Here is an 11,538-nt window from a genome sequence, read left to right on the forward strand (position 1 = left end):
CCCACTTGCTACAAGTGGAATAGAATCCTGAGCCGTTGTCATGTTTTCTAAATGAAATAACTTGGCAGTTTTCAATTCCGAAACAAATGTATAAGGTTCAATGTTTATGAAGGGGATGAAGGTGTATATGACAATGACAATAAATATATTCATCAATTTGTTTTATTTATTTTTATTTTCATTTAACGTAAAATGTATATACATTTTCGGCTTTCATTTCCTATCCAAATAATGTGTTGTTTTGTTTGGTGTATTGTGTCGTTTTGCTGTCGAGTGTTCTTTAACATTAAATATATATTTTAACATATAACAACAAAATCAAGCTGATGTCTTTATAATGTATACAACTGAAACATAAGCAATTATACACTTTTTTTTCACAATATGTGTATTGTCATTTTCAAAACAAACCACCACAGGAAAAACATTTAAAAAAAATTAAATAAATAAGTAAAATAAAATGACAATACACAATCCAAAAGACAGCCTCTTAGGGGCGCCAACCACCCACTTGACGCACATACTTGACATACTACACGTTACTACCATTTTGCACTATTCTAGTACAATGGTCAAGAAAAAAAATAAACAGGGTAAAGGAAGTCAAGGTACCTCTTCAATTGTCCACAGTCCTCCCTTCTTCCATTTTGTAAGTTAATGTTTACGTTGCGTCCATCATTTCCATGTATAATTCCCAGAGTTTTCTGTTTTCGTTTTACTATATACTGTATATATATATATATATATATATATATATATATATATATATATATATATATATATATATATCCGTTTTTCCAGACCAATGTCGTTTAATATCTCCTTTATCCACATATTCAAAGTTTTGAACGGGCTTCTATTTTTTTTTACTAGCAAAGAGCTTTTCTTTTTCCCCAATTTTAAAATGGGTATATTCCAAGCACACACAATTGAGCAACACACATAATTTCCAATTCGTATAAGTGTTCCTTACTCTTCAGGAAATTTGGTACAGGTATCTGGAATATTGGATGAAATCTGATTAAGTCTTTCAGGAGTAATATACAGTATGTCCTCATGAACCCTTTTTAGCGTCCCATCAATATCCACATTTAAATCTGCTCTCCAGAGTTGATTCACTGCTATTTTCTAATAAAAGATTATAATATTTGGATACAAATCCTTTCTTTCCCAGGTTCTAAACTTTTGGTTCTTCGACTTTGGATAGTCTAGGAGCATACTCTGATGGGCTGTGTTTTGATGTGATTTAACTCCGGATCTGTAAACATTTAAAGAATTGTTTCTTTTTCGGAGTAGCCTTCTTCGTATGTAGCTGCTCGAATGTGAGCAAGACTCAGTCTTCGTAAAGGTCGAAAATCTTCTGAATTTTCTTATCATAACATGATTTAAATCCTGCATCGTGTGTCCCTGGTTTAACATTTTTATTGGGCCAAATTGGTGTAAATTTGTGATATTTTAATTTGAACATTGATACACTTGTGAGAAGCATGGCAAATTGAATTATATTCCCTTTATCCAATCATGGATATGGGCAAGTTGAGCGAGCGATCTAAAGTATTGGTTACATTGTCCAACAAAGGATCATCATTTGTTGATATTTGGGGTGATTTTTATGACTAGATAGTCAAATCCCTCGTTACAAGACATAAACTGAGTTTTTCTTTCCTCCTCTTTAGGAACATGAGAACTGATTAGGAGACATTTATTTTATATACAGATATGTTGGCAAATTCTTCGATCAAAGACATAAGCTTGGGAATACTGGTTGCTAATTTAGTCAGAAAGAATATAATGTCTGGGCGCTGATGCCAAGGTTTGTAAAGATCCTCGACTTCTTTTGGTGTGGCTCTTTCCACTGTGAAGAATCCTGAGCGCGCATGGGTCATGTTGAAATCCTCGGGAAGCATTGACATCTCAAAAAAACTATTTTTGTCAGATGTAATGTGTGATAAAAGAGTATCAGCCAGAAAGAAAGGAAAGATATACTGTACAAGACAGTGGTGAGACCAGTGATGCTGGGCACTGAGGAAAAGGCAGGAAGCAGAGCTGGAGGTAGCAGAGATGAAGATGTTGAGGTTCTCTCTGGGAGTGACGAGGATGGATTGGATCCGGAATGAGTCAATCAGAGGAACATGAACATGTTAGATGTTTTGGAGATAAGGTCAGAGAGAATGAGATGGTTTGGTCATGTTCAGAGGAGGGATAGTGAGTATATTGGTAGAAGGATGCTAGGGTTAGGAAAGAGGACATGAAGTTTGTTGGTGTGAGAGAGGGGGATACAGAGAACAGGCTTAGATGGAGGAGGTTGATTCGCTGTGGGGACACCTGAAGGGAGCAGCCTAAAGGAAAAGAAGAAGATGCATGATGTCTCGCTTGCGTGTCTCGCGATACACCAACTCCAGACTAAGAACTTTAGAAAACGAATCAAGATGACCCTGTTCTGATTTGTTCTCTCCAATGCTAGGGTACTGTGAACTCGCTCCAGAGTTAACTTGTGATCCGGTTCCAGGCCCAGCGATTTCGGGATGATGTTGCTGACAAAAATCCATGATTTTTTTGGCCTTTGCCCTTTCGTGCGTTCACGAACACCGGACAATCTGAGATTCTTTCGTCCTCCTCTATTTTCCAAACCATCCGTTTTGTTTTCCAGGTCGGCAATTCGCTTTGTCATCGTTTATTTTTGACAATTGCAGTTGTGAAGAGCCGTTCAACACCGCAGCTGCCACACAATTATACACTTCAATAATAGACACATCGACAAACTAGAAGTATAAACATTTTATTGCCACATAACAGTACAGTAAAGCAAAAGCTGCCACATGCAATGTATGATAAATTATGTGCAAAGAGAATGCAACACTATAAAGGGGTGTTGATCCAGAAATCTGAGCATTAAGGCATTTGGGGAAAGATGTAAAAATATATTTGGTTAGAATGTGACTATACCCTCAACCGTACTGATCAAGCTGGACTATTAACTAAATCGAAAATAGCAGGTCAAACCTAAAATATAAATCCCCAGATAAAACAAAAAATATGATAACAAAGAAGCACAGATGTTAAGTTTTTACCTGTTCATATACAAAATATATATATCACTTCAAATTGACTTCAACAAAAACCTGAAACAAACCCTTCTAATTTGAGATCCATACATTCATATTCAGGAAGGTTAAGTCAGCTGCGTAAACTTCAAAATAAAAAGACAACCTTCACCTTCAAAAGCAGCAAAAATTAATCCAACAACCGCCTTCAAACTTTAAAGTGGCGCAAGTGAGTGAACGTAACATGTTTAACTAAGCTTTAGGTCAATCGTGGAAAATGACTGTCGATACGAACACTGATGAGGGGAAGTTTGCAAATGATCGACTGAAATTGGACAATCCTCTATTTAGTGTCACGAAGGTTTAACCAATTTCAGTGGAATGAAAAATAACTAGTTGGATTTGGTGTCAACAGCAAAGATATTCTGCAACAAAGCTAGAGCGCAAACAAGTTTGAGTTGGTATTTTGAGCTCAAGAAAAAAACGTAATGCACACTGATAACTACGACTAGCTGCAGTAAGCACTGATACAGAGACGATCACTCAAGTAGAAAGATATTTTTGGTCCTTCCGATCATAAGTGCACTTAAGGGACAGAAAGGACAGCTTGTCAAGTAGAAGAAAGACGCAGCATGCAGATTGATTGATCTTCATTTACAGAGATTCTACTTATATATATAAATCAACTCGTTTTGGGTTTTTTCTTTACATCGAGAGTAACATTTCTGCTGCTACAAGGTGCTCGTGTTCGTCAGAACCAACACTTTAACCACTAACATGGTCTTTATTGACTTTAAAACGATTGGATGTTGGGCTGACTAAAGATTTCCATATGGATGGAATTTGGTGGAAATCATATCCACGTGGCTGGAACAGCTGCTTTACATACAAACCAAGAGATTTGTGTTGGATTTATTTTGTGTGCTTCCTGATTGTTTTCAGCCTTTTGCTACGGGCCGGCACTCGACTCCTCCGGGGGGTCAGGTGCTGTAGTGATCCTGAATCAAACAACAGACAATTGAAACAGACTTGAGTTCGGTGAAGTCGACAAACAGCATTTTGAAGTTCAGACCTGAATGGAGTTGACGACGCCGCTGGCCATGACGGAAAGTTTCCCTGCCACAGAGCGGACTCCATACTTGAGCTGGGACATGTTGGGAGCATTGGGCAGCACGTTGCTCAGCTGATAGGAGCTTGCTAAGATTCCAACGCATGAGATTTGAAAACAAAAAAAAAACTGGTCATTTGTTGTTATGCTTAATGACTACATGTCTTGGTGTGACTTTACCTGCAGGCTTCTTCTCATCGTCATCAAACAGATCCGCTGAGCTTATAGCAGAGTTCCCGGACAATCTTTCTAGTCGTGTTTTGGCTTCGTACTGAAACAGAGAAATAGATACTTACTGCTGAATATTGAACATATTTTGTGTTTTTTCATTGAAAGCAGAAGCATCTCCTGCTCTTGTCGACACACAAGAGAAAGACCCTCGTTCTTTCAGATTTCTCTTCTAGGAAACTTCATAAAGTAGTCACAGTGCTTCAGCCATGATGGCACTATATACAACCGCCGCTCTGACCCAATAACACAAAACAGTTTGACGGTAACATCGTAACTTAGCGAGACACCTGGGGAATCGTGTGCAGTGAAGAGGTCCAGTAGAATAATAGTTTGAAAGGTAAATCGCACAATGATTGATAGAAATGAAGCCAATTGTTAGTGAAATGACACATTACAGTCTTTAACGTTTAGTGAAGGTTTGTGGCTAAAATCTAATTCATCCTTTTAGATCTTCCAGATCCAATCAGGTTTTGTCACGTAAAGTCAGACGCCTCCACTGTATAGTCGGGTTTCCATTAAAGTTTATTTGCAAAAGATAAGCCATATTTTAAAATTTGGAAAAAGTACATATCTAAGCGTGGCAACAAACTTGTCAACGACACTGGAACTGGATATGTTGACTGTGTGTGTTTTACAACCGCCCTGCAGCCCGTCATACCAATATGCCTTTGATATTTTCTATGTTCTTTCCAGTGGTTTTGAGTCGTTTTTTCCCCACATTACCAGTTTAATGAAAAGCCATCTTACGTGAATTATCCTGGCTCACCACATCTGTTTACCTGGTATCATTTAGTACTCTAGTTCTACTCTTCTCTCAAAATCAACCTGTCTGCTTCTTCTCACGTCCTTCAACATTGACACCGAACAAGGCGTGTGACTCATAGTTTCACTACTTGTTCTCAACAGTGAGCTGCCAGAGGCCAAATTCCTACAACAGGAAGAAGACGTTTTGTGATTGAATTACCTCAGAGTTGTCTTGTTTTCCAAAATACATGTCGGAAGAAATTGATTTGACGTCCCTGCCATACTTTCTGGATGCTTCTCCCGCTTCTGAGTTAGAAAGGGTTTCCGGTTTCCTCCTGGATGTGGCCCTGATAACATATTGTGATTGTTTTTTATACAGTTTAAACATACTTTTATTCCACTTTATCTTTTAAGTAAAGCAACAGCTGTCGCACCTGTCGTCAAGTGATGTCACCGCTGGTGTGAGAAAGAAATCGGGTTCAGGCTTCTTGCTTTCCTTCAGCCACCCGTCGGACCATTTGGATGACTCACCCGTATCCTTCCGTTGGTAGCTGAAGAAAAGATTAAAAGGAATAAGAATCGTAAGGAAGAGAGGCTCGGATGAATCGAAGTATCTTACCTGGACTTAAAAGATCCTGCATCATCATCATCGTTATCGTTATTGTCATCATCAGCATATCGACGACCCTTGTTGGTCCTGGCCCCCAGTGGACTTTCCTGCTGTATGATCTGCATGTCCGATGTCACCGAGTGAGAAACTCCACTTGAGGAAAAAGAAAAAGAAATGCATTAAGTCCTGCTGTGCAATATATCACAGTTAAATGATGCTACGTTTGTTGTGAAAGTACACCTCCTGTGGCCGAGACCCATCCCCAGTCTCTCCACCTGCCCCTTCTTTTTGTCATCGAACCCCTTGAACTTCTGTTCATCCAGTTTTCTTTGCTTTTCAAGATCTTGATAAGCCAGTCGCATGGATGGAGCTCTGGGAAAAAAATCAAAGTTAGAAAAGTACATTAAATACACTGTAAAAGAGTTGAACATTTTTTGAAACCTAAAGATCAACCATGTCGAACGTAAAAGAACATGTAGGACACATGACTCCAAAGTTTTACTCTTACATGGATTCTGCCGGTTGAACATTCCTCATGGAGCTAGCTGCAGCATCTTCCTTCTCTTTGAGCCTGTCTGCGGCTTGAGCCTTCTTCTCCAACTCAGAGAAACTCTTACTGCTGACCTTCTGCGCTCCCAGACCTCCTTTCTTACCGGCCAACTGCAACCACACACAATTATAGAACATTTAAACATGCTCTGAAGTTGACTCCTGCATAACAACAAGATAATTTAGAGGACATGTTGAATGTAGAATAACTGATATTGAAAGTAAAAGTCTACTTGGAAGAACAAAAACAAGTGCTTTACTAGAAAATGAGTCCAAAAACAATCAGTTACAACAGTTTTTGGACAAATTCTACAACCATACAATACAGAATAAACCTTGGTGACCCATTTTAATTCATTGTACCAATAACAATTATTAGTCTTTTGGTACTAGAATTACATCAAGCTGAGACAAAGAATTAGCTTTTAGCTTTTCCTATTTTCAAAATTCACAATATTTTAATATACATTTATCTGTAATTATCGTCCACCAAGGGAATATTCTTTTAATGACATGTACAGTATTGATTATAAAAGTACAGATGCTCCATGTAATGAAAGACTTTCAACACAAATATTACAAGTCTTACCGTTTTCTTGGCAGCTGGCTTCTTTTTAAGAAGAGACAGCGGTTCTGCAGAAGAGTATAAAAAAGTAAGATATGGCAGTGTACTTACAGTTCCCACTAAGTGCTACAAACCTGGATGGCTCTTGGGAGAAACACTCAGCATGTCCACACTCGGACCATCCTCTGGATTACCTGAGTCAGAGGGATAAACAATGAGAAAAGCTTGTCATTATCACGTTATTTACAGTAACCTTCTTTACCATTTTTGTCTTCCTTTTCAGAAATACTGCTGAGGCTCATTTGTGCCATGTTTAGATTTTCAGGTTCCACCTGTAAACACATTGGAAATTACACAACGTGTTGTGAAAAATGTCTTACAAATTGACAGACCTGGGTGTGGAGGTGGAAGAAATCCACCTGCTTATCTTCTGGGGATGATGGTGAAAGAGGACCCTGACTATCAAGCCACAACTGTCGGGAAGAACAGGTTTGGGGGATGTATAAGACAGAGAGCCAATATAACAGCATTGTTTCAATTTTCTACAAACAAAAATGTTACCTCAGTGCCATGGCGTCTGGTGGCCTGTGTTGCCAGAGTCTTCATTTTCTCTCTGTACAGCTGGGCAGACCGGCTGTTGTATTTAGCATTTGCAGCTCCGGACGTGCAGCCATGTTGATTGAAAAAGGTCGTCTCTCATAGGGAGGTGAAGAAGAGAGAGTGATGAATCATATAGCAAGAAGTATTTGACGAAATGTAGCATCGAAAATACTCACTGCATTAGTGTTGCCACCAACTTGCATACATCTAAGCTGGAACCAGGACCAATTAAAATCAAGCTCTGTGGACCTGCAAAAACAGCATGTTTAGTATTTAAGAGTACAGTAAGATACGTCTTTGTTCATCACACATTAGCAAAATGTAGGTGATCGAAGCAGCTCACAACACAATGATTAACCAGACAAACCCATAAAGTACACATATCAAATGTAATAAACTTAATAATGAAGCAATAAGCACTAAGAAATATTTAGGACATGTAGATAGCGCTGTATGTAACTCTAATAATAATGCGCGATAACAAAAAGCAAAGTGTACTTGTGTTCATTTACACACATAACGGCCAAAACAAACTTGGTTCAGGTTCTTTATCTGCCTCTAGAGTCAATTTTGTTATCACTTGTTTTTTCCATTTCAGCAGGCACACGTGGTGCCCATGCAAACATCAGTTTATTTATTTAAACCCGACTTGTTTTAATAAATATAAATTATAAATAGATAACTTCATATTTCACTCATTTTCTTCTCACCCTCATGTTGAGGCTCGACTAATCCGTGTCTTTTTGGAGTGACAGGCCGAAATGCATGTACATATGATGGTCGTGAAAAGTTCTCAACCTCTACGTCCAAAAAGAGACGCCAAAAAATATCCAAATACATCCATACTGCTCGTCTGTAATGACCCACTTGTATTGCAGTTTCGGACATGAGAAATTGTACCACTTCTTTTTTAAACCAAGTATATATGTTGATCTTGTCTGTAGCGGAAGCTCATGATGTCTCAGGGATAATCTCGCACGAGCTTCATGAGTTTAGATTTCCTACCCTGAGTCACTGGAGGCTTGTGCTACAAGTAACCAAAAAATATACACAAATTTACTTTTTCTTTTCGGAACAATTTCTTATTCTTGGGGCTTTAACAGACGAGCAGCGTGAAGACATTTGGACGTTTTTGGTGTGTCTAAGACAAGTGAGCCTTGTTCTTTAACGTCGTATGGACATGCATTTCTGCCTATAAAATACACGGATGACAATTATCCTCTTAGTCATATGAGGGTAATTACAAAATGAGTGTTATTGGACTTTGGCATTGAATATACACGTGTAAGCAAATGAAAGCTCTGTGTTGAACACATTGTCACTTCTATACCTGATGAAGGACAGGTGTACCCCGAGGGATCTGTGAGTACCGGAGCAGTCGATACACAGGAACACACCATAGGTGATGCTGGCCCAGCTGGGGTTCTTTGCTGAACAGTCAAAGCAGACCTAGAAAAAAAAAACGTTAAAAAAGTCGTACAAATTTATTGCAGGTTCTTCTGGTTACTTAAATCATTGCTTTAATGTTTACATTCAAATATGTTATTATATTTGTGACAAAATAAATAATACGAGGTAATTTAGAAAATCTCGTTCGGTACCATTGACTCAAGTATGAAACACACAAAAAAAATGATGGCAGTGAATTAAATAAAACCGCAGGGATTATATCTAAACTGCTGTGGAATATAAACGTTGCCATTAAACGCGTTTTGAAAAATAACATGACGACATGAAAATAAAAACACAAGTAACGCTAGCTCCATGCTAAGCTAAGTTCATGTCATTTTTGGTGGTTTCTTTATTTTAATTTTGACAAGAAAAACCACAGAGCTCTAAAAACAGACAGTCTTCATTAGAGGTCATACGTTACTCGATCGTATTTTGGATAGAAATTGATAGAAAATAAATCTGCATTCAGGGTAAGTGCGACGTGTCAGACATGTACTTCAGTTCACTTCCTAGTTGTGAGGCAGCAGCAACGTTTCTAAACTCACCTTGTTGGTCTGGATAGAGCGCAGTCTTTTGAAGATGGTCGTGATGTCGTGTTTGCTGGGCTCCATTGTGAAATCCACCTACGTGTAGAGTAAAAGTTACACGTTTTTCTCCTTCTTAAAAAACTGACAAACACGCGTCAACAACGGGACGTCATCGTCTTGTTGTCAATTGCTCCCCGGAAACAGTTCATGGGTAATGTAGTTTGAATGTACTCTACATACTTACGTTTTGTGTTATATATCTATATATAAAAAAATATATTGACAACTCGTTCAGTTTATATTCAATCATTGAGGATAAACTAAAACAAAAACAAAAAATCGTTTTACGTTTCATCATTTTTAAAAGGAAAACAAAACGTGTTTTCAAACATTTGTTTTTTAATAACCAGTTTTTCAATACATATTTTTAAAGATGCAAGTTAGAATACTGGCCACAGACAAATATTAATCGTTATTTTATTTATATAATTATTTTGTTTCTTCATGTTTCTTGATCTCCATGTCTTTCTCACTTCTACGTGGGCATTACTGTCATCATGGCCACTGTGTTTTCAAATTTACTAAAGTTTTGAGACATACTTGGTCGATTTGGTTATTTCACTGTTGATGCAGAGACTACAGACCAGTGGCATTAGCATCTATAATAATGAAAACATTGGAGAAGCTTGTACTCCAACTGCTCAAACTGGGAGTGGATGGTGAGGTCCTCTACACGCTTCATCAGCATGCATCCTTCCTGCACGGGACTGGAGGCTACTGAGGCTGATGTTCACCAGACTTTAATACCATACAACCACTCCTGCTGAGGGAGAAACTGGTAAAGAAGAGTTGTTTCTATTTTACCCAACTGGATCCACAACTACCTCACTGTAGGGCCAAAACATATCAAGATTAGGGAAGAATGTGTCTTGAACTGGGGTTCAGCAGTACAGGGGGACCACAGCGTACCGTTCTGTCCCCCTTCCTCTTCACAATTTACACTCAACTCTGCAACATGCCACATACAAAAGTATTCATATGATACAGTTGTTGTGGCATGTGTGAAAGTGTGGGATGAAGCAGAGTGGAGTCCACCTGGATCACAGATTGCACTGGTCAGTACAGGAAAATGTGGGGTACAGGAAGGGTCAGAGCAGACTCTTCTTCCTGAGGGGGCTGAGGTCTTTTGATGTGAGCAGTCAAATGTGTCACCTTTTCTATCAGTCTGTCGTAACTAGTGCCGTGTTCTTTGGGGTTGTGTGTTGGGGCGGCGGAACGACCTGGAGATACAGTAACCAGCTGGACAGGCTGATCAAGAAATGTTGGTCTGTGATGGGGAAAAGGAGGAAGGCTCTTATGCAAAGCATTTGGAAAACCATCTACAATTAAGATCTATAAACATATATACATTTTTTGTTCAGTTTAAAAACGAAAAAATATACAATTGAAATGTCTGTTTGTTTTTTTGAATAGCCAGTATTATAACACAGATCAAATATAGGGAAAGAAAATTAAATAATCATTTTTTAATATTGTATTTGTTTGATCTTCTTTTCCGAGAAGTTCTCAAGTAGACCCAGACCTGTACATTTGGGAAAATACACAACTACGTGTCAGAGTGTGGAAGTACACGCTGTTATATACATCACATTTGAAATGGTGCAGATTTAGGGGACTTTAGGCTTGGGTCAGGCCAAGGGTCATCGATCGCCTCGACTGGTGGTCATTCTTGTCATGTGTATATCAAGCTTATTTCCAGGTAATTGACCTTCGTTAGCTCAGTTGTTGGAGCAGATGTAGAGCAAGAGGATCTAGATTTTCTAATGCTATGAAGTGATTTTCCATAAATCATTTTCAGACCTTAAATGGTCAAACGTCTTCTGCAACTCCCTTTGGAAACATCTTGTACAGGAAATAAAGCAAAGGTTTTTACATTGGTCCATGTTGTGATGGTGAGCAACATAGACTTTGAATCCAGTGATCCTAATTTTTCTTAAAGGATAGCAAGGAAAGGTTGGCATGGACCCGAACCGTGAGGTCAATGGATTGGAGGTCGATGGATTGAAACCATCCTCTGCCAAGTTTTTTTTAATTCTCCTAGTTTCTGA

The 11,538-nt window shown here is 38.5% G+C and overlaps 1 protein-coding gene across 1 annotated transcript; it reads right to left on the reverse strand.

The window, feature by feature from the left end:
* Positions 1-2,763: 2,763 nt before the first annotated feature.
* Positions 2,764-9,604, reverse strand: arfgap3 (ARF GTPase activating protein 3). The gene is made up of 16 exons (XM_087787330.1): positions 9,449-9,604; positions 8,782-8,900; positions 7,628-7,700; positions 7,413-7,544; positions 7,244-7,324; positions 7,114-7,183; positions 6,986-7,045; positions 6,876-6,919; positions 6,246-6,397; positions 5,978-6,109; positions 5,747-5,890; positions 5,562-5,678; positions 5,348-5,474; positions 4,333-4,423; positions 4,117-4,241; positions 2,764-4,042 (listed from the first exon to the last, which is right to left on the reverse strand). Exons 1-16 carry the CDS (start codon positions 9,512-9,514, stop codon positions 4,025-4,027), a joined length of 1,551 nt encoding a protein of 516 aa, XP_087643456.1. The 5' UTR covers positions 9,515-9,604; the 3' UTR covers positions 2,764-4,024.
* Between the last annotated feature and the right edge of the window lie 1,934 nt (positions 9,605-11,538).

The sequence above is a fragment of the Callionymus lyra genome, chromosome 3 (assembly GCF_982586985.1).
Source record: "Callionymus lyra chromosome 3, fCalLyr1.hap1.1, whole genome shotgun sequence".
NCBI classification, from domain to species: domain Eukaryota; kingdom Metazoa; phylum Chordata; class Actinopteri; order Syngnathiformes; family Callionymidae; genus Callionymus; species Callionymus lyra.

Coding starts and splice junctions, on each gene's coding strand:
- arfgap3 (XM_087787330.1), bottom strand. CDS start 9,514: ATGGAGCCCAGCAAACACGACATCACGACCATCTTCAAAAGACTGCGC. Junction 7,046..7,113: donor TGAAAAGGAAGACAAAAATG/GTAAAGAAGGTT, acceptor CCTCTGACTCAG/GTAATCCAGAGGATGGTCCG. Junction 6,398..6,875: donor AGCCAGCTGCCAAGAAAACG/GTAAGACTTGTA, acceptor GTGTGGTTGCAG/TTGGCCGGTAAGAAAGGAGG.